At 35.5% G+C, this 22,079-nt stretch overlaps 3 protein-coding genes across 8 annotated transcripts; all 3 read right to left on the minus strand.

Annotated features, from left to right (window-relative positions):
• Window positions 1–386: 386 nt before the first annotated feature.
• On the minus strand, window positions 387–7,590 carry LOC110609307 (serine/threonine-protein kinase BSK5). Its single transcript, XM_021748789.2, has 10 exons — window positions 7,173–7,590; window positions 6,864–7,072; window positions 6,609–6,744; window positions 6,228–6,361; window positions 6,024–6,129; window positions 5,822–5,907; window positions 5,299–5,487; window positions 3,454–3,618; window positions 1,114–1,227; window positions 387–792 (listed from the first exon to the last, which is right to left on the minus strand). The coding sequence occupies exons 1-10, from the start codon at window positions 7,255–7,257 to the stop codon at window positions 550–552; spliced, it is 1,467 nt and encodes a 488-aa protein (XP_021604481.1). The 5' UTR covers window positions 7,258–7,590; the 3' UTR covers window positions 387–549.
• A 2,005-nt stretch (window positions 7,591–9,595) lies between these two features.
• Window positions 9,596–15,217, minus strand: LOC110608605 (phosphatidylinositol:ceramide inositolphosphotransferase 1). 2 transcript variants are annotated; one of them, XM_021747874.2, is made up of 11 exons: window positions 14,790–15,217; window positions 14,581–14,670; window positions 13,549–13,635; window positions 13,394–13,462; window positions 12,454–12,534; window positions 11,979–12,050; window positions 11,770–11,830; window positions 11,557–11,644; window positions 11,234–11,329; window positions 11,105–11,151; window positions 9,596–10,465 (listed from the first exon to the last, which is right to left on the minus strand). In XM_021747874.2, exons 1-11 carry the CDS (start codon window positions 14,820–14,822, stop codon window positions 10,338–10,340), a joined length of 852 nt encoding a protein of 283 aa, XP_021603566.1. In that variant the 5' UTR covers window positions 14,823–15,217; the 3' UTR covers window positions 9,596–10,337. The 2 variants fall into 2 exon arrangements, with proteins under 2 accessions (XP_021603566.1, XP_021603565.1); XM_021747873.2 differs by having other exon boundaries at window positions 11,542–11,644; window positions 14,790–15,214.
• Window positions 15,218–15,833: 616 nt separating this feature from the next.
• On the minus strand, window positions 15,834–21,014 carry LOC110609343. Of its 5 annotated transcripts, none has more exons than XM_021748860.2 (4): window positions 20,706–21,014; window positions 19,478–19,570; window positions 16,439–19,011; window positions 15,834–16,352 (listed from the first exon to the last, which is right to left on the minus strand). In XM_021748860.2, the coding sequence occupies exons 3-4, from the start codon at window positions 18,887–18,889 to the stop codon at window positions 16,164–16,166; spliced, it is 2,640 nt and encodes an 879-aa protein (XP_021604552.1). In that variant the 5' UTR covers window positions 18,890–19,011; window positions 19,478–19,570; window positions 20,706–21,014; the 3' UTR covers window positions 15,834–16,163. The 5 variants fall into 5 exon arrangements, with proteins under 5 accessions (XP_021604552.1, XP_043810089.1, XP_021604553.1 ...); XM_043954154.1 differs by having other exon boundaries at window positions 16,439–19,336; XM_021748861.2 differs by lacking the exon at window positions 20,706–21,014 and adding an exon at window positions 19,663–20,690.
• Between the last annotated feature and the right edge of the window lie 1,065 nt (window positions 21,015–22,079).

Raw genomic sequence — 22,079 nt, forward strand, 5'->3', positions numbered from 1 at the left:
CGATCTTGTGAACTGGTCTGCAGTGGGGGCGGTTTCTGGATCGCTCATGCTGCATTCCAGTTTTAAGAACACTGGGTCTATTTGCCAATCAATGGAATCTCATTGATGAGGAGACGAGTTGATCATTTAATCAACCAAAGATACAACTTTACCGTATAGGGAGGATCTACACTAAACAGAAACAGGATAAAGTCAGAACAATATTAGACATGCATCCTAGTTTAATGATCTTATAGATCCATACGAATGTCAATTTCCACATTTTGTTCCAACCTATCTCAATATTAGACCGTGTTAACCCATCCTATAATATCAAATGGAACACAGGGCTGTGTTAAATTTCATTGTTGCCATCACCATCTTTCGGCAATAACAGACGAAACAAATTGTGAAAAGCTGGAGGAGTTCCTCCAGAATCAGGATCAATACGATATAAAAAGCGTATCCATAAAGCATTAGTTTAAATGAACAAAGAGGATACAAGGAGTATATAAACGTATGAATATATATATTTTTTTTTAACTCTTTTTTGGGAAGAACTATACACCTTTATTTTCTATGTTTTTGGGCTTCCAGTGATGTGCCATCTTTTAGAGTTTCCTGTGCATCACTGTCCATACCAAGGCTAAAGAGGGCAGCAGCTTGGAGATAGAAGGCAGTGGCCCACTCAGGAGAAACTGCCTGAGCTTGCATTGCATCTCCAAGCGCTTGTTGTGGCATGTCACTTATCAAGTAGCATAAGCAGCGTCTCGCTAACACTGTTGGTGATACCATTGTCCCACCATCAATGAACTACACAACCAAATAAGAATATTACATTAGTGATTAACAGAAGAAAGCTTCACGTTTTATTCTGTGGCAATTTGAATATAAATTAAGTCTTCCTGGACATTAAACACCATATTCTTTCAGGAATAAGTCGTGTCTCCTCTCGTCAGGGAGAGGCTACAAAGAGATATTGGTGTTCTACGGGTAATTTCCTATTATCTTGTTCTCTAGGATGGAAATCACTGTCTTACCACTGGCACTATGACTATATTTCACACCATATCATGACATAGCCTTTAATGGAGAAGACAATGAAGGAAAACTTCGATTAAGAAAATGTCCTACCTGTGTGTAACAATCAATGGCAGTAGCAAAGTCCTTCATTCGAAAAGCAGCATCGCCACGCTTCTTACAATTGAGTGTTTCCTGTATTTGATTAGTCCACATTTGGAAGGAAAGCTGCAAAGCAAAATAAATTCATTGATACCCCACATACAACAAGTGAAAAATAATAAATAAAGCTGAAAACAACAATTATCAGAATTTTCATGTTTAGCCAGCACTTTGTATCGTGGCATCCTCAGTATTGTATAATCCTGGCCACAAGCTGGTTCAGTTCCAGCTTCAAGCCCGAACCACTAGTTCAATTGGCTTAACAGTACGAACCAGTTTTGTTGTGAAACAGATTTGGTTTAAAAAATGGTTGTGGCTCGAAAAGGTTAAAGTTCAAAGCAGTCTCGATTCCAGTTCCGCTCTGGTTTCAAATTTTTAAGACTACAATGCTATTAATCTCCTCTATATTATAATATATAAATCTATAAGATATCTGTTTAGAATACATCATTGATTTACTTTCTATATTAAAATTATTACAAGGAACCAGTATAAATTTTCAAAAAAAATCTGGCCAGTTTTGGTCCTAATTCAATGAGGGGAGGCTCGCATTAGCCCCTAATAAATGGTTCCTGTCTGATCCATGAATCTGAACCATTTGACTGGTTTGGGTCCTGGGTTTGACTGGTTTGGGTCCTGGGTTTGACTGGTTTGGTTAACGGTTGTGAACTTGACTGTGACCAGCACGACTATTGGAGACGAGGATTATCTTTGAAAGAAAATCATCCTTAGTGTTTCTTGAGGAGAGCTATTAGCCTTCACTTGAATAATTAAGGAAAGAGGGGGAAAAACAAAGGGCATAAGCTGTGCAAAAGAATTCAATAACAAAGCCTAATATCTAGCAGTTTAGAATTATATACAAGCATATATGCACTTTTTGAACTTTTAGTACTGTTTGTTGGGATTTTAATTCCAAATTTCAAATATTTGTTTTGATATTCAGTTATTATTTTTTATTATTCTAGATTTTTCATTATTCAAATAAATTATTAGATTTGTTAGGATATTTTGTTAGATTTTTTAAGTTTTGAACCTTGGTTGTCGCCTATCTAAAGCATCTAAATTTTATTTTATTTATTCAAATAAATTATTGGATTTGTTAGGATATTATGATTTCTCAACATGGTATCAGAGATCTTATGCAACAAGAAAATTCTCTTAAAGAAAATTCAAGAGAGTTTGTGAGGAACACATTTTCATGGGTCCTTCGAGGATGAAGGATGAGAAGTGCATCGACAAGCAAATTTATTTGGAGAGAAGTGCTCCACATTGACACACTGGCAAGAAAATGTATTTGGAGAGAAGTGCTCCAATAAAAGAAAAATCAACGACGATATGAGAAGTGTTAGAGAGAAGTACTCTAGCATTAGTTAGTGGTTAGTTGGAGAGAATGCTCCAACATATAAAGTTGCTAGCTGGAGAGAAGTGCTCCAATCAATCAACAAAAAAATTGCAGTAGCTGAAACTTTATTTTGAGTTAATTGGTGAGATGTGCACTGAGAAACTTTGTTTTGGAGAGAAGTGCTCCAATCTAAAAAAAAGAAAAGAAAAAATCAATGATGATAAAAGGTTAGTGTGGTGATTTGGAGAGAAGTGCTCCATGCGATGTTGGTGAGAGAGGAGAAGTGCTTCATAAATTGATAGTTTGAGAGAAATGCTCATCCAAATTGATAGTTTCAGAAAGATGCTCAGCCATAAAGTTTAAATTTTGAGAAAATTTTGAATTAAGGGAGAATGTTGGGATTTTAATTCAAAATTTCAAACATTTGTTTTGATATTTAGCTATTACTTTTTATTATTCTAGATTTTTCATTATTTAAATAAATTATAGGATTCGTTAAGATATTTTGTTAGATTTTTTAAGTTTTGAATCTTGGTTGTAGCCTGTTTAAAGGCATCTGAATTTCATTTCAGTTCTCTACTTCTCTTCTTCTTTTTTCTTTTCTAGTATTATGATTCAAATTCTCAACACTGTTATACAATACTTTTCAACTTCAAAATAAAATTCTTAAAACAGAGGTTATCAGATCAGGCACATTCATTGGCATGGATCTTTAAATGGCAAGGTGAGAAGACTTTGGTGAACGGACAGTGAATTGAAAATTAAAACACAACAGAGTAGTATTGTTGTAAGGTGTTCATAAGAAAAGGGAAAAAGAGGAAGAGACGATGAGATGAGAACACAATCAGGCTATCAGAAACTTAGGTAACTTGACTCAACAGTCGTTAAATACATCCAATAGATGATTTGTTAGCTTAAGCAAAAGATGTCAAACATCAGTCATTACTAACCTCATTTGCTATTCCCTCATCATCTTTATATCCCACCTTCTCCAGTATCTCATGTATCGCAGTCAGATCCAATCTTGAGCAAGCTTCACCTAGACATGTCAATGTCATTGTTTGCTTTGGGGACAGGGCACCATGTGGCATACCCATCAAAACGTAGGATGGAACCTGTGAAATACCAGTAAGTAAGATGATTGCGATGATATGTAACGTTTCATGGAATTTGGTTTTGTCACTAGCATGCCAACCCTTCAAAACAAAGTCAGATAATCAGCCCTTATAATTAGCATTAAGACCACAAGGGTGAATAAAGCCCATAATAAATGAGCTAAGCTTGAGGTTACATGAAATCTGTTCAAAATGTCACAAGCTAGGCTTACATAAATAATTAATTTATGTATTCACAGTGATATAGTTTGCTTTTCTTTGTATGAGTTTGGGCTTATAATTCAATTGACCTACCAATATGACTGAATCAAAATTGACCTCATGCTTGACAATGGGGGTGGTGCCTGAAGCCTAATCTACTTAGATTTATTCCCACGATGATCACAGTTCCAATGAAGAGTCACTCACTTTTGACAGTGATAGGATTCCAGAAATCCTGGCTGCTTGCGGGTGATCTCAATGGCTATACTAGGAAGGGAAGGGTGAGTGAAGCAATAGGCCTGTTAGTTGAGAAGTAGGGATAATTTCACCTGTATAAGGGTTGTATACTATCCATCAATGAAGGCTACCTCCCCATGCCAAGAAATACATTGATGGAAGAATGACATTCCGGGTGGGTAGGCCTTAGAGTGCAGTATACCGAGTAGCTTGGAAAAAGCACCCCCTCCAATGGGTTGGGGGGGGGGGGGGGGGTTACAGGTACTTAAATTAAGGTCTCCTTTGTTCCAAATATCCTATTTCCAGGGAAGTTAATTTTCTGAAAAGTATAGTTCTAGAAAAGTTATTTTCTAGGAAGTATAATTTGAATGTGTTTGGCTGGTATACTAAATTCCATGAAGTAAATGGAGTGTGACTATAAAAATGACATAAATATCCCCACTCTAAATATATGTATAATATTTAAAATATAATATTTAATTTAATAGAGGAAATTGTATATTGACCAAATACTCAAAGTAAATACTCAACTCACATAATAATCAATATATAATTTTTTTATGATAATAATAAAAATTGTCATAAAATATAAAAAATATTTATGTTTAATTTAATTAATTTCTTTCTTTATTTGAATGTATATATAACCTAAACAAAATTATATCACAAAATTTTTCACACAATATTATCTATCAACAAATATAATCTTCAATTTTCTACTAATTTTCACCTAAATACTTAATTATGAAAAAAACAAAACAAAAAAGGCAAAATAGGGAGCAAGGAAAGTAACTTGAAATTACTTGGGGTTGGGGAGGGATAACACATGCCAACTTCCCAGAAAGTTATAGAATCATGACAACAAAACAAGCCAATATTTCATACTTCTCGGGAAGTTGAACTTCCCTTACTAAGTTACTGTCAACCAAACATAGCCTAAGCTTATAGAGCTTCTTTAAATTTATAAAGCTCAAGCTTGATCTATATGCAAATTCAACATAAATTAGACCAAGCAAAATTCAAACAAAAAAAAATGACTCAATACATTGTAGCAATAAACTACATTTGAAAATTAAAAAGTACAGCCTTCAGTCAAAAAGCTTGAAAGCAGTTACTAATACATGACATGACAAAATCAATTATGTAAACCATTAACTTTTCTCTCAAGGCCATGAATACTTAAAAAGACAACATTGGACATAAGTGGAAAGTTAAGATCTCATTCAAGAAAACATGGTATACCTCAGTTTCTTTCTGAAGAGGAGTTAGAGCAGTGACAAGAGTCTTTGCATTTGGCCTCTCACGAGGTTCGTACTGTAAACAACGTGAAGCTAACCGCACTAGTTCAGTTCCATCATCATTTGAAAAATGACCCTCCAAACATGAGTCCATCAGCATCAAAAAGTTTTTTCCACGTATGAGGTCAAGTGCCTGCCAAAGAAGCATTTAGCTTGAAACTTTCCAAACTGACAGAAATCAGCATTATCATCATAGTGATGATCCACTTCCAAGCAATTCAGCTAGTTATTTCCTTAGGAGATGATGCCTAAACATGTCCAAGCATTTTTTTGTACAATTGGCTATGACTGAAACTTGAATTCTAGACTTCATCTTAGAAATGAGTGTAATACCACTGAGCTAAAGCTCATTGGTGTCCAATAAAGAACGTACATTGTATATTGCTGATGAGGCATCATTGATTTCAAGAGATAGTTATATCATTCCAACCTAAATCAAATATGAGTCTAAGGAGAATACAGATTACATGGCTTGGAGGTATGTGTTTGCCGCTAAGAAGATCAAGCAAAAGTGTCCCAAAGCTGTAAACCACACTTTCTGGAATAACTCTTCCTGCCATATGAAGATATCAACATAAGCTCAGTTAAGAACCAACTGCACAAGTTGCAAACATCAGGAAATAATGCATAGAAAACTGAAAGAAGAAACCAATTAGCTCCAGGTATTACCAGTCCTCAAGTACTCAGGAGGGGTGAATGCCAAGTTTGTACTATAGCTCTTGCCATCTCTGCTATTTTTCGTTAGGCCGAAGCAGGAGAGCCTTGGATTGCCATCCTGACAAATGCTACCCCAATATAATGAGTAGCTTAGAAGAGAGAGCCAACTTTGCAACAAGGACAAAAATTTGAAGATTGATAAAAGTAATGAAATACCTGGTCAAACAAAATTCTATACGCATTAAGATCATGATACAAGGCCCTTCCTTTACTGCTGCAGTATTCCAAAGCTTGAGCCAGATAGAAAGCCACTCTCAATCTCATTTCCCATTTCATGGGCTGGTTTTCCCCTGAACCAATTCGATTCAACAAAGCATTAGCACTTCAGCATTGCAAATTAAGCTCTAAAACACCACGAAATTCCACAACTTGGTACTTGGAGATGTTATAAATTAAAATATGCAATTAGTTTTCTGTTTCAAAGAAACGGCTGGCATGGCAAATTTCAAAGAAAAATATTTAACAGTAAGCATAACGAATATACTGTCAATAGTCATTATTATTAGATAAAGAAATTAGCAAATAAGTGAGGCTTACAATGAAAAAGATGTCTAGATAGTGTTTCATTAGGCATGAACTCAGCTACCAGCAATCTCTCCTCGCCTTCACAGCAACACCCAATCAAATTCGCCAATCTCTCATTTCTCAACTGCCCTACAGCTCTCGCCTCCTCCTATAAACAAAACCCAGAAATCCAATAACAGTTAATTTCCAAAACCCACCAAAAAAGGGAAAAAGAGGAAACTAAAAGGTAAATAGCTTCTACGGGCAAGAGTACAAAAGAAGACGAACGAGGAACTGGCGAGAATCCGGCCAAGCGGACTTGTTGAAGCGCTTAACGGCGATCCAGAGATCATCATCTTTAAGTCTGCCTCTATAAACCACATTGGGAGCTTTCTCGCCATGCTCCGATACTATATTGTCCGTGCTAAACCCTGACGTGGCAGCTCGTAGCTGCTGCAAGCTGAACTCTCTAAACCCAGGTAGCAAGTCCCCATTCTCTGCATGTAGTAAAGCAAAGACAATGAATCAAAGAGAAGAGAGATACTGCAAGTTTTCCTGGAAAAGTGACAGAAACCGAAATGTAGTTAGTTTAGTAACCGAGATCGGAGAAGTCGGTGAGGTGGGATTTGAGATGATTGGATGGCCACCAGCAGTGTGATAAGTTGGAGCACCGAGCTCCCATTCTGGCTAAACTTCAATTTCTATAAATCACAAGAGAAAACCCAGAAAAAGAAGAAGCAATGGAAATGGATAATCTTCCTCTCTATGTGGAGCTAAGCCAAGGCTTAGTACTTCGTTTTACTCTCACTTTCTTGGGTCGTGGAGGAGAGTTTTAAGGAGAAAGAGAGAGACTAAAAAGTTAAAGATAATTGCTGAAAAGACATTAGAAGCGTTCCTGTTTGGCAGCAAAGAATGTAAGAGAAATGGAAGGAAACTTTTTGGATCCAGGGAGTCTCTCTCTCTCTCTCTCTCTCTCTGTGGACACTTTCACCTCTTCATCATTCTCTCGCCTCTGCTTCGATTTTTTTATTAAACCAGGAAGGTTTCCGTTTCTCTAGTTTCACTTTGCTTAATTAAATTTGAACAAAACGTATTCTCCACTGCAGCGCGTGAAACTTACTCAAGTGTTTTTGACATTTTCTTTTTCAATTTTAATAAAAAAATTTTTTATAAAAGTTTCTCATTAAACTGCCATGCTTTTTTCTTAGAAAGAAGAGACTGCATTGATATGACATAGTATTACAACAATAAGGGTTTATTGGGCAAAATACTATTTAAAAAATATTAAAAAATAATTTAAAATTACTTCTGACATAATAAAACATTTTTCCCAAACTGTCTTCTTTCAACCGCATCTAAAATGAGGTATTTCCAAACAATTTACCACAACTATCAAAGAGTCTCCCCAGACAAATGATATATTAGGAAAAAAAAAAGACATAAAGATAAATAGAGTTTAAAAAATGCTGTAAAATAATTCAGTTGCAAGAAGTAAAATATAAATATTTGGTACATATGGTTATTTTGTGATAGGTGTAAGTATTCTCTTAAAAGTGGGTATTGGTAGTTAGTTCAATATCGTTTATGGATGGTAAGAGTGCCATGTAAAATACAAGAGTGTCGAGATACAGTGGTGTAGTTCATTTGAAGTTATGTGAAAGGACTATTGATATTCATACTCATTGTACAATTTATGAATTGCATGGTAAATCTATATCTCATCTTTTCTTTACATGTCCTTTGGCCTCGTTGATATGGACTTTTGAAGAAGTGATGGGGCCTAGTGATCCTGTTTATGTTCCTTGTTGGCTATGATCTTACTTTGCCATTATAGAAATAATGTTATCTAGAGGTACATTCTTGGATTTCGATTGAGTTGATTCTTTCTATTCGGAATGGTCACTTGCACAATATTTATAGTGTTTCACATTTATTGCACAAATTCATTTTAAATTAATTTGCTCTAAAAATAAAAACTTTTATATTAAATTTCTTAATTTATTAAATTTCATAATTTTTACTAAACTTCTTTATTTTTTATTTAATTCAAAATTAGAAGCTAATTTTTTTTAAAAAATAATTAAGTTAAATTGAACTTGAATAAAAAAAAATTTAGTTTTCTTTGCTTCTATTTAACCTATAATAGATAAAAATATTTTGGTAGAGGGATTTATGGAATGTTGATAGATCTAATGAGATGATCAAACATTATTTTATGTATATCATGCTTTCTTTATGCATCTCATAGGTGAGACACACTTCCTGGGATTGAAAAATAAAAATTATATATATATATATAAAGGGAGATTAAGGAGGACTAATACTAGCTCATTTATGAAATATTTAATTATTATCTTGGAATAATTGAGGTGTTTGGTAAGGCATGAATCAAATGATGAAAAATTACCCAACCCAAGGTGAGATTGTTATTGACCAACTTTTTCCAGCTCAAATTGATTCAAGATGGACCTATCTCTGATCTTTCTTTCCCATTGCCATCATCTAAGGACACCCACAAAGATAGTGGCCTTTACCCTACAAAACAACTGGTGACCCACATGGCTAAACAAGTGTACCAACTCTTTTCTTTTTTTTCAAAAAAAAAAAAAAAAAACCAGAGTTTTTTTTATCATTTTGCCTCTGCCAAGATTTTCAGCACAGACAATGAGATGCTTTTAAGGATCTGTATGGGAACTTCAAGACAAGGATCAACAAGGAGTGTTCTTGGATTTGAGAAGCATAAGGGCAGACCTGAGTCTTTTTTCTTTCTTTATTTAGTTCATCATTGCACCACAATTCTTAATAGAAAATCAAAACCCACATATCATACGGACCACTTTCACATGCTAATCAACAACTTGAGTCTGCAGTATCAAATTGTATATTCTGGCCGTGATAAGCTAATAAAACTGGAAAAATCAGAGGGGGGGAAGAGAGTAAAGCACGAAAGTAAGAGTAATCAAGCTAGAACTAGTTGGTTCTAAAGATTACAGCTAAAAGGTAAAGTGCACAGCGTCTTTGATGGGGATAGAAACACAAGCGTGCATGTGATGTTGCTGTCTTCAATGTTAAAATACATATCAGCTTCTAATCAAATATAGGGAAACAAGTGTAAAGTCGACAGTATTGTGGGACACAGACAAGAAGCATTAATGTATTGAATCATTGGCTCATGCCTGCCCCAGTTGCCTATTATGAGGCATCCTCAATCTCAAAAAATTTAAGCTCATGCTCTTCCCGACGCGAAATTATCAACATAACCATGTTTCCTCTTATAGCTTTTCCTCTCATCAGTTCAATATTTGTGGACCAAAATATTTAGCAGTTTTCAGACATGACAAGCTGTCCAAGGCCGATGTTATTCTCCCTTGTGTAACATGTTCTCCCAGTATCTAGGAACCTGTACCTCCCAGTATCAATTTTAAAAAAATATTGTATGTTGCATACAGTGAGACATATAAAAACACTTCATTTGATTTTAAATAACAACGGAAATGAGGTATACCAACCACAGTAACTGAGCTGAAAATGCATTAGTTCAGACAGAAAGTTTAGGCACAGAACTGAAGTGGTAACATCAGCATAGCTATCTTCAGCATTTGCTGATGTTTATGTACAATTCACCACTAGCTATGTTCTTAACCTTGCAATCAATGTGTTTGATGATTCTGCAGGCACGTTAACTATTTCAAAGTGTGACAAGGGAAGCAACTGTAGGTGAAACCAGTATGAGATCAGAGAAATTTGATTAATGATCCATACTCAATTTGAAATCTCAACAGAAACTCCACTCAGCAATTTGTGATGTTCTTCCATGCCCCTGCTATCCTTTTCTCTACTCACAGGTAGAGGTGGCAGAGATGTGAGTCCAGTGGATCGGTCAGGCAATTCTGCAACAAGATGATCAGATAACCAACAGAAATCAAACAAATAAAAAAGCAGATTTGATTAACTTTACTATTTCTTAATGAAAATACATTAAGTTGGATTTTTTTTTTCTCCAGTGGTTCTACCATAAAGTAACATCTCATAAAGTATTGTTAGCAAACATCAAGGTTAATGGATCCAATTTTTGGACAATTTACCAGTAATAGTTGTACCACTAAGGAGTGAAAACTAAGCTGATAATGTGGGTAATTGGATACAAGAAATCAAAAATAAGTTAACATTCAGGCTTCCATATGATGATTTCATCTTTCCAAGCATAACTAATTGACAAGCAATTTAATGTACTGTAGATACAGGGATTTTCGATGGGACTTTTAAATAATCAACATGCCAATTACAGCATGCAGGCCAGTGTTTTTCCTTCCTAATAATTTATAGTTCTAAACAAGTAAATACTACTATGAAGTTTGAAATTGTAAGCGTGTTCTGATCTTCAGATGATACAGAATGGAAGTTCATCTATACTCTTATGGCAAGTGATCCACTGAATAGAGTTCAACAAACAGATCCACTATTAAAAATCACTTTCAAGTATACTCATGAAACATGCATGGGGAAAGAAAATATTGCGAAATGCTAACCTGGCATTTTCTTGTCAATGTAAAAAGCTACCAAATTTACCGTGTACCTGCATGAACATTAAATGTCTCAGTCAATGATTACGTGCCTATGGAGTTAAATCTAAGAGGAAAAATGTGTCATCCCTTTACCATGCAACAACAACATCAACCGTGTAATGTTTGTGTGATGCTAAAATAAGAAGGCTCTGAATCACAGCAAGTAACCAAGCAAACTGCTTTATGCACCTGCAGGATAAGCCAAAGTAGTGACAACAAAGATGGGAATCAGTCCTCACACCTAGTAGAATGTCCCAACTGCATCTATAATGCATATAGCTCACCACCACTCAAACACCCTTAAATTAAGAAACTAATGTGCAAGCACACATGCACATGCGGGTGCAAGCACGCGCACACACACACGAAAAAAAAGGAAAAAGCAGGATGAATGCATTCACCTCCTTGTGCCATACTTTTGATATGTGCGCACAAAGACTATGGTAAATATCATGTGCGATGAAAATATCAAATCACCACAGCCATAATTAACCCCTCGAGAAACTGCATGTTAATAAAGTCATATAAGCATCATAGTACCAATTTAAATAAGAAACTTAACACACTAACCTTTGTGTGTGCGCAAGTGTGTAACAGATAACAAAAACAGTTTGATGTTCAAAACTTACAGTTGATAACAAGCAATTCAATTGCACTCTCTGGAGGGGGAAGCCTGGCAAGTTTTGATCCCTGAAAGAGACAGTTGTACCTGATTGTAAAAAATTGCTTCAATTACAACAAAGGTAATTTAAGCAAGGGTTTCATAGAAGATACAATCAAAAGTCCAAAAATAAAATGAAACAGACTGCACCTCATGCCAAGCTCTACAAAATTTTACCTGATGGCAGTGATAATTTGGACCAGGAAGGTGAGTTGAATAGAATGTAACTATCCGGAGAATCTGACAAGCCTAAGGAAGTGCAAGGAAAGAATACATAAATAAAACGCAATTGTACAATGAGGACCCAAAGATCAGAAAGAAATTGTCTATTGTTCCAGTCAATCTAAGTAGATGATATAGGGAAAAGGGCAACCAAACAAGCCATCTTCTTGCTATAGGAAAAATGCGTAGCATTTTATGTTATTCACTATCAACATGAGTAAGGTTAAACAAAAAAAAATCACAACAATAATAGACAAAAATAACTAATGAAACAGTACACAAGTTCTTGGACAATAGATGAGTTATAAGTTTGCCTTCACTAATATATACAAAATGTAACAATAATGGTTTTCTGCAAATCCAAGTATGGCCTTCACAATTCTTGTAATCAGAAAGGTCTCATGAAAAGCAAGAAACTAAAACTACTTACCACTAAATAAGCAAGAACCCTGCACCAGACTAGAGCTGTATAGATTTTTTTGTACTGCAAAATGAAAGGGTGAAAAGTCCACTGCAACAGAATAAAGATATTACATCAATCAACAACTTAGTAGAGTTGCAGGTCATCAATAATTAAATTACTTAATAAGATGAGTCATAGTTAATCAAAGACAAGAAGCTTTAATGTATTTCAAGTTCTTTGGGGCCTAAGGAAAAAATTACATGAAATGCAAAACATGAGTGTCCCAGTATCATCAGAAGTAGAATCACATAGTCAACTAGTTCTACTCTATTACCTCCACCAAATGCTTAGCACCCTATCAATTACTCATTGTCTACAGTCTGCACTAGTTGTCAATCTCAATAAAGCACATCAGAAAATAATTTGCCATTTTGAAGAGACAAGGATCTCCATATTCACCAACTTAATAGTTTTCTTTGACACTCAAGATCATCAATACTTATTCTCTCACAATTAATGTCAGAAAATAAAGCATAAACTTGCTCATGGCATGCTGCTTGTTGTCCGATCTTGGAGGAATTGGCAAACATAAACATGCACAAAATCAAGTGGCATGGACCTATTTAAATTCGCATAATTTTTATTTTTTTTCCATTAGACAAACTTCTGCAAACTTACATGTCAATATTGAGTACAATCTTCCTTAACTAATCAGGGGAGAGATTGAATCACACATGAAATATCTCAGTTCATCAAAGGAGAGAGGTAAACAGAAACAACTAACAAAAGTTCTGGTAGAAACCAGTAGGAAAAAACAGAGTGTGAGGTTTGCACCATAGGTAATCTACCTAGAAACAGTACAATTATGTGTTAAATGTATATATAAAAAAAGGAGCTGCCTAGATAATAGGTTGTTAGGTAACAGATGTAAAGTGTAAACATGAATAACAAGGCTTCAAAACCTTACCAACACAAAAGAACAAAAGATGAAGGTGAACAGAGTCTCACTTATATAGGCTTTGTCCTCACCAAGTTCCTGAAATGGCCAAAAAAAAGGGGTAATGATGTACGCTCTAACATCAAGTGTGAAGGAGCCATACTATTCACAATAGTGGTACGCACTGGAAGAAGAAAAAAGCCAATGTCCTGAAGTGTTGGCCCTGGCCTATGTAAGTAATGAATTCCACGAGCAGCTAACCCATGTATGTACTACACAGAAAAAGGCCCATGAATTAGCATCACATGATACCAATTTGACATTGAAGCACAGAATGTAAAGAAAGACAATAAATAATCCTAACAGCAAAAGGGAAGGAGGGGGAAAAACAAGGGAAACACCATGAAATTAGATTCTGTACAAAAGTCCAAATGATATGTTAGAACTTCAGAAGAAAGATGTAAAATATGAATCAACCAAAGACAAGAAAAGCCAAAAAGGCTCTATCCAGAATGAAGCGGAAATTATGAGCAGTTAAACCTAATAATACCTAAGGCATTTATTCATTCATTCAAACCATAGGTAAATGGAAAGAGGACATAACTATAGTAGGCACCATCCAGGTTGAAGTAGTCAACGCATACAGAATTATCAAAGAGAAGTGTGGATGCTGCTGCAACCACCTATAGAACATGACATGATTACAGCAGTCTATAATGCAAGAGTTCCTTGCATTCAGAAACAAAACGAGGAAATAGTGAAATAAGCTAGAATTTCAAAGCCTCAAAGGAAGAACTACAGATGATGTAGATCATCATTTTAGTGGAGAAAGAACTACTCTGTCCAAAGAATATTCTTTATACAGTTTCATTCTTTTACTTAAAAGAAACAAATTAAGGCTTTTGCAGAATATTGAGCAATCCAGCTACTAGACAATTCTCATAATCTCCAACTAAAAAATATTAAATTTCCCTTACAATAACATATGTGCAACATTGCTACTGTCCCATCCCCATTATAGTTTATTAATGAGCAATTATCGTTTTCTTCAACAAAATGCCAACATATAAGCAGACTCATCTAAAATTTTTCATCAAATTTGCCAAAATGATAAACTAAACAAGGATCCTCTAATTATCAATAATTCAATAAAATATTAATGGTTAATGCATTAATAAACAATGCTAAGTTCGTTGATCAATTCTTAAAATGTAAACCTGAAATATGAGTCCAGCAAGAAGAGGCTTCCAATTTTCAACAACCAGCGAGACTTCTATGGATGTTTCTGCGCAAATTTTTCTCCATAGCTTCACATAAAATTAAAATAAATAAACAAATAAGCCAGACTCAATAGTTTTTTGTTTTCTTTCTCCTTTCCCGTCTTTATCAAAAGCGAGATATAGAAAATCCAGAGAAAGAGTAAAACCTTGGGAGCCCCGCGATCAACATAAAGAGGCATTTTGGAAATCGGAGGTTAACGTTTGACATTAATAAAGGTAGAAGATAGAAGATTTGCGCTTACAAACATTTATATATTTCTCCTCATAAACCGCTCAAGTGTGGAAATTTGAATTGGTTTGCCATTTTTTCTATTTAATTTATAAAATATCAAACTTTAAAATATTAGGGATTAAGTGTAATCAAGAATCTCAATCCAAATCTTTTTTCAAACAATATGAACAATAGAAAATCTGTTAAAAAGAAAGCCAAAAATCTGTTTCTGATTTTGTTCAGAAAAATTGGAATTTTATTAAAGAAAATTCATGTTTTAGGAAAAATTGAAGAGCAGTAAAAATAATTAGCTAACGTTATTTACATGAGAAAATGTGTTTCAGTCGAGTGAAGGTGACACACTGACCGCAGGATTCGAGGACTAAACATGAGATTAGGGTTTTAATTTTAATATTTATTTTATTTTAATTTTGTTTAACGAAAAAAGGGGTTTAAGTTATGTACGGATTGTTGAAAAAAAAAATACAATAAAATAATTTATTATTACTTAATCTAATCGAAAAATACTTCAAATTTTTAGCTTTTATTTAATAAAAAAATTCACTAATTAATTTATTAATTTTAAAAAAATTAATTTTTTATTAATTAAATATTAAAAAATTAATATTTTTATAAAATTAAAATATTAATTAATAAATTTTTTAATATTATATAGACTAATAAAATATTTAACAGTTAAAATAATTAATCAGTAGAATTTATAAAAATGACTAATTAATAAAATTTATAAATTTTAAAAATATTTTAATGTATTTTTGAAAATTAATAAACTAATTAATGTGTTAGGACTAAATAGTAAATTTTCAAAATATATATATATATTAACCATGAATCTCAACTTCTCAAGCAGTAGAATTTTCTGCTGCTTTGTTCTTTTCTTTAATGTGTTAGCAGAGAGTGGCCTTTTGAGCCAAAAGGTTACATATAAAATTAGAAAGATTCATTGCAAGGGACTTGCTAATATGAAAGCAAAATAGCATTAAGTTTCATTATAAATATATGCACCAGCTCCATTTACATGGATGGATATGTTTCTAAGTACAGTTCCTATAGTGAAAAGAACTCAAAAACTAATATATAAATTACAAGCTCTCAGCTCAGGCTTCTAGGTTTCTTTCCCCATGACCTTGCAGATTCTATTGTTATTTTCCTATTTCAATTAGAGGGATTCAAGTGGTGTCCACCCACTCAAACTGGCTGTTATCTATCTGTACTGCCTGTGTAGTTGCTTGTGAAATTAGACCTTCCAACAGGAGCAGGCGTCTGTCAAATTCCATATGGAACCTTATTACAAAGAAGTTTTTCCTTCAGACAAGTTGCAAGGTTCTGGGATCTCACACAGTTTGTTGCTATCTAAAACTGCTATGCACAGTGAGAATGCTTGTATAGTTGAAAATGATGATGTGAACTCAACTGAATAGATTCCACCCTTGAAAGGTGCCAAACTGAAGACAGATTGGTTTTCTTCTTCCCCAACCTATTGGTTAATTATTGAAAGAACTATGTTATTTGGCAATAATAGGTTTGAGGAACAAGTAATTGGTAAAAGCAACAAGATATTACCTGAGATATGAGCTCAAATTTATCTGTCACAGAGCAAGCTTTGTATAGATTTGATTTCTTAGTAAGTCGACTCTGGTTGATAAAAATCCTGAGTTTGCAACCCAAATCCCAGCCTCCACAATCACATGATCCACCTGATCTCCATCTTTGGATCAGCGATGAAGGTCCTCCTTTATTTGGTAGACTATGAACACCACTTGGAAGAATGACTGTGGTACTCATAAGGCTTTCGCTGTTCATGTTAGGCTGTTCACTGGAAGTAGAATTAGATCTCATCTTTGGAAGATCATTGCATTCACCAGTATTGTACCCATCACTGGCTGTACTTTTATTGATGACTCTTGGGTTCTTGACAACAATGGCGGCCAGTTCATCATTTGGCTGAGATTCTAATGTTTGCGGCTCTGCTTGTTGTAAGTCCACAGCAAATAGAACAAATTCTCTAGCACATGATTGCTCCATGTAGTCCTCTCTCGTGGAAAACTGAGAACCTGAAACCTTCAATTGAGCTACAACATTAGGAATATAATCATGACCTTTGCCTTTGCCACCTTGGTTCATCCAACCCCCATTCTTTTTCCTGATTTCTTGAATGGCAAAGAATGTGTAAATGCAGCAATAATCATCCTCTAGCGTGCAACTTAACTTCTTCATTGTGGCTGCAAGAATATTACGTTCATTATCAACTGCAAACGTGAAAAGTGGTTGGCCATTCTTAACTGTAACTCGTAGCAAAGCTTGAAATGCTGATGATCCATGCTTCTTGTCCTGACACGAATTATCAATATTGATTTCCCTGCAACTTGCCATGTCTAATTTTACAACTTTTGGCTGTCTCAGTCCAGTTGAAGAATCTAGTCGTCCATTGGATGACTTGCAGGCTCTATCTGCTGATACTAAATCCCCTTGCAATGGTTCCCCAGAATGATGGCAGTTTGGTGCCTTAGGTTTCAACAGTGGGTCAAGTAACCTTCTCAGAGGGCTTGACCTGGCTCTGCTTGTAGCATTTTGCATATCGGTACTTGAAGTACCTTGGCAAGAGGAAGCAACAGAATTCTCTGCAGCAGATTTTGCAGAATTATGGATTGTGCTCATTTGTGATATACAAGAATCTTCTTTGGAGCTGAAACTTTTACTTATCTTGCCCATACCAATGCCAAGTCGGCGAAAAGGTGAGGTGCTTCTCGATTTTTCAGAAGTTACTTTGCTTAGCTTCACATCCAATCCTGTGGAAGGTTCTTTTGAAGTTGAATTTATTGGTGTTACAATTGATTTTTTACTTCCCGAAATTCTAGCATGGGATGCACCAATTTTTATTTTGGCTGGATGTGGTGCTAAGTGAGATGAATTGGGCAAAAAACTGATACTCTCTGCATCTGGAGCGCCCCATCTCATCTCTGCAGATCTGTCAATCTCCCGAGGCCGTGGACAAGAGTGAGGAACATCAAAAGTGACTGCTGCAGGATTCATGTCCTTTGGCATCTCTGAAAAGCTACTTCGACTTGCTTTTGCTCCCTTTGGATACTCAGAAAGCTGGGAACGACTGCCTTGAGTGAGATCTCTTGGCATAAGTAGAAGTACTCTTTTACTATTCTGGGAGACATCTTGGTCAAAGGCATATGCCTTCTGTTCTTGCAACTGATTTACTCTCTTCATTAATTCACCATCTTGGGTTGTCTTAACCTTCATACTCTGCTGCATTTCAAAATTCTCCCGATTAAGAGTTCCACCTTCTCGATTCATTTCTGGGTCTGAATCTTTTCTCTTGCTCTGATCCAGCTTGATTTCAGAAAAGTTTTCAGAAACGAGTTGATCTGTCTTGTTGAACTCTCCTTGCTCACTCATACTGTTAGCGTGGACACCTTTGACATCTTGAAACTTTTGAACACTTTCTTCAAACGATTTGACATCTTGTGAATGGACTTCTACAGGAGATGACATCAGATGAGATTGCAGCGATGGACATCGCATCCTTTGATGAGCAGGAGAGCAGCTTTGACCACTACTGTAGTCAACAGATGATCCTGCTGTTGAAAATGATGAATTAGCACTTGAGAACGAATGCCTGCTACTTCTTTGTGGTATATGTTTTTGGCTACACCGCCACTTCTCTAAACGACCCCAATCAAGGACCCCAACATTCAGAATTTTCTCCTGTCGATTTTCACCTCTCTCCAGATAACTCGGCAAATTTGACATGTACTTGACAAGCTCCTCTTCTTTGGTTACCTTCCTACATTGCTTTAGGAAATTCCTTGAACATTTAGGCGAAATATCTTTTATATTCTTTGTAATTTTGTGATGAATATCAGCATCTGACGATGAAGGCTTTTCTGGTGTCAACCTGTCATGCGAAGCCAAATTTTGCATTGCTTGGGTTGTTACAGTCTTAGAAATTCCAAATGATATCTGACCCCCTGAATTTATTTTCTGCCTTGAATGGTCTTCCATAGACTTAAATAATATCAGTTATGGGATGCAGATGTTTCTCCACTTCACTTTTTTTTATCCTGAGATTTTCAAGGACAAGGCCCTAATGTGTTCTTTTCAGGTCAACAGACATGCTGGCCACTCTGAAGATTTAAAAAGAAATGAAAAATACTTAAACTTTGTAACCATGACTTAATAAGCATACACAAAAGTTCTCATGGTTATTTGGCACAGGAAACGTAAGACGTGCTGATAAAATAATGCACAAAACTAGCCATCATTAGAGATGGCCATGTTGTTCCACAGGTATATAGATCACTCCTTTGTTGTTGAGCTGTGACGCCGAGTTAAGCAAACATATCAAGCAACTCAAACAAGAAGCTAAGTCCCCTAATTCTATCATCCACCAAATTGGCATAAATGCCACTGGGGCATGAATCAGACACTCATTAAAATAGAATTGGATATCTGTAATAAGATGATGGCAAAATCATAATTAATACTATGGAACTCAAAAAACCATTTAACCTGAACAGCAAAAAGGATTAGCTATAGAATTTTCATAATCATGGCCAACAGAACACTAAGAGCATAGATGACAAAACTTACAGTTGGAAGTAGGAAACGAAGAGTATATGCCAGACAATTGTTTCAATTCCCCAAACGCAGATAGTGAAGGAAAACCTCGAGAGTTCTTGAGCTCTTCCAGACATGCAGGAAATTTCAATTCACTAGTTATAATCTTTAAGGATGAGAATAGTGAAATATAAATCTTGGAATTTATTCGAAAAAACCTGATCATCCAATATCACCACTCTAATACAATCAGCAAATGAAGGACACTCTAAGAACAGCTTAGATACCCAATTTGATATCTTATAAAGTAGTTTTTGTTCTATCTAATTGACACTTTTTCACTCATTCTCTTATCTTTTGCACAGGTCTCAACTCTCAACAGTCAAGACAACATACAAATAAACGTAAGCATTTAGGTGTCTCTATGCCGTGATAAACTCAAATATTCATGAAATAGACCGGTTTCTGCCCACGAGAAGTGAGAAAGAATTGGCAGTATTTCTATACCCAAAGCAAAAGCAAAATTATAAGGTGGACCAATTGATCACATCATTTTGTTTTTTTCCTTGTGCATGCATCAATTAAAGGTTTTCGATCAAATGGAGCCAATTGATCAAAGTCTTTTCAACTTGCAACATTAATGAAATGGGATACAAGAAGACAATAAACAGCAAGCATCTCGACAAAATATACAGGCAAATAAAAATTGAAAGCAAAAATCGGGTGGTCCATGAAAGCCCTATATATATTTTTTCAAAAACTTAAGATAAGGCAAATCAAGCTGTCCTCATCATAGCTAATTGACCTGTTGCTTCAGTTAATGCACAGGACAAAGATTCCCAGCTATTCAAAACCATAACGCACTAACATTCAAAACCACTGAACAGCAAGAGCCTCATTGATACTCCAAAGTAAGGAAGGAAAAAAATAGTAAAGGTAAATTTCCTTAAATGAATCACTCCTCCTTTTTTCCTTTCGCCTTTTGCAAGAATCGAAAGTAAGAATTTTGCTTTTTATCAATCACGGTAAAAACTTTGTATAATCCCGTTCCCTTTCATTCTCAGAGTTCACAACTTAAAGTTACAAATTTGAACCTAAAAAGAAGACAAAATCTGAAACAAGAGAATCAAAAAGTATCAAACGAACAAATTTCAACCATTATATTAAACGTTCAAAAGATGTAGGCAAACAAAGTTCCCAACAAATTAAAGCATGAATTTTTCTTGAGATTTCTCACTAAAACAACGAAAATATCACATACCCACTTCAGCTTTAGTAATGCAGAGACAAGAGATGCCATTAACAGAAGCACCAGCCTCTCCAGCAGGACGTAACAAGTGTCGGTGCTCCAGAGGTCAATGAAACCGAAGAAAACAAGTTGCAGATATCAGCAAGAGTTGCAGAGAGCAAATAAGCAGCAAAAAAAGATATCAATGCCTTCATTTTGCTGTAGAGACTCCAAGCTCCAAAGCAAGAAGCATACCCAGAAAAGCACAAAGTTAAAGAGAGCTACAGAGGGGGAGAGTGTATTTCTGGTTGGAACTCATTTGTCTTTGTTTGTTACAGTCAAAGAGTGAAGTGTTTGTATATAGGGACAGAGGGCGAGAGAGAGAGCAGAGGGGCCATCGTTTTCATCGGACGGCTAAAAGTAAAAGGTGATTATCAACGTTCAATAACGTAATCACCCTGGAGATGGCGCGTAATGGGTATGTTTTTGGGACCCACTTTTGTGACCACAAAGAAAATAAGTAGGGAGGGAAAGAAAATTAGGTAAATTAATAAAATTTATAAATTGCTTTTCTATTTTTTCTAAATTAATTTATTTTATCTTTATAATTTAAAAAATTAATATATTATTGATGATATGATATACTGAAAATAGAGTTTTTGAAATGTGTGTGTGAATTTGGTCTTGAAAAATCACATTTTTTTTATTCATTTTCTTTTTATTTGTTAGTACGTCTAATCGCCTCACTGCTACAGGATCATTTATTTTTGTTAATCAGATCTGTATATATAAATATGTCATAACACCTCTCCACGTTAGACAGACATTTAATTCTCTCGGCGGGCATGCAGACAGAATTGCGAAGTGACTGGACTCGCTTCACTTACCTTCTGTCACATCATCGGGCTAGACTTTTCATGGGTAGGCCCGTGCACGTAATTAATACGGTCCGCCTCTCATCGCAAGGTTGGGTCACGCGATGTTGGGCCGAGCTACCTGCGTGTGACTTGATGGCTTTGGGCTCGTATCCTTTTCTAGGGTCAGGTCTCGTCCCCTGGTAAGAGAAGCTCGACGGTTATCAATTGTCCATTTACTTCCTCAGCAGTTATTTCATGAGTGATAGGGGGATAAATCCTTAGGCCCCATTATGACTGTGCGGCTCGAGGACGGCTCCTGTCAAAATGTCATTTTCTTACTATCGCTTCCAGGCTCTTTGGCCTTATTCGGAATTCAGACTCTTTGACCTTACTGTCGCTTCGTCCTCTCAACTCGGTTTTGTAGTGTTGGCGGTCTTTTTCCAAGACCAGTCACCCACCTCATTGAGGACTTGTTTCCTTCTCAGCTCAGTTTTGTAGTGCTGGTGGTCATTTTCTAAGGCTAGTCACCCATCTCACTGAGAGTTTCACT

This window comes from Manihot esculenta, chromosome 2 (genome assembly GCF_001659605.2).
Source record: "Manihot esculenta cultivar AM560-2 chromosome 2, M.esculenta_v8, whole genome shotgun sequence".
NCBI lineage: Eukaryota > Viridiplantae > Streptophyta > Magnoliopsida > Malpighiales > Euphorbiaceae > Manihot > Manihot esculenta.

What these genes read in the sequence shown, in the direction of transcription:
- LOC110609307 (XM_021748789.2), bottom strand. Translation starts at nt 7,257, where the DNA reads ATGGGAGCTCGGTGCTCCAACTTATCACACTGCTGGTGGCCATCCAAT. An exon ending in CGGATTCTCGCCAGTTCCTC is followed by an intron (nt 6,745 to 6,863) that starts GTTCGTCTTCTT and finishes TTTTGTTTATAG; the next exon opens with GAGGAGGCGAGAGCTGTAGG. An exon ending in TCCTGAGTACTTGAGGACTG is followed by an intron (nt 5,908 to 6,023) that starts GTAATACCTGGA and finishes TTCATATGGCAG; the next exon opens with GAAGAGTTATTCCAGAAAGT.
- LOC110608605 (XM_021747873.2), bottom strand. Translation starts at nt 14,822, where the DNA reads ATGCCTCTTTATGTTGATCGCGGGGCTCCCAAG. An exon ending in GTTGATGTTGTTGTTGCATG is followed by an intron (nt 11,152 to 11,233) that starts GTAAAGGGATGA and finishes ATGTTCATGCAG; the next exon opens with GTACACGGTAAATTTGGTAG. An exon ending in CATTGACAAGAAAATGCCAG is followed by an intron (nt 10,466 to 11,104) that starts GTTAGCATTTCG and finishes ATCTTGTTGCAG; the next exon opens with AATTGCCTGACCGATCCACT.
- LOC110609343 (XM_043954156.1), bottom strand. Translation starts at nt 18,889, where the DNA reads ATGGAAGACCATTCAAGGCAGAAAATAAATTCAGGGGGTCAGATATCA. An exon ending in AATTTGAGCTCATATCTCAG is followed by an intron (nt 16,353 to 16,438) that starts GTAATATCTTGT and finishes ATTAACCAATAG; the next exon opens with GTTGGGGAAGAAGAAAACCA.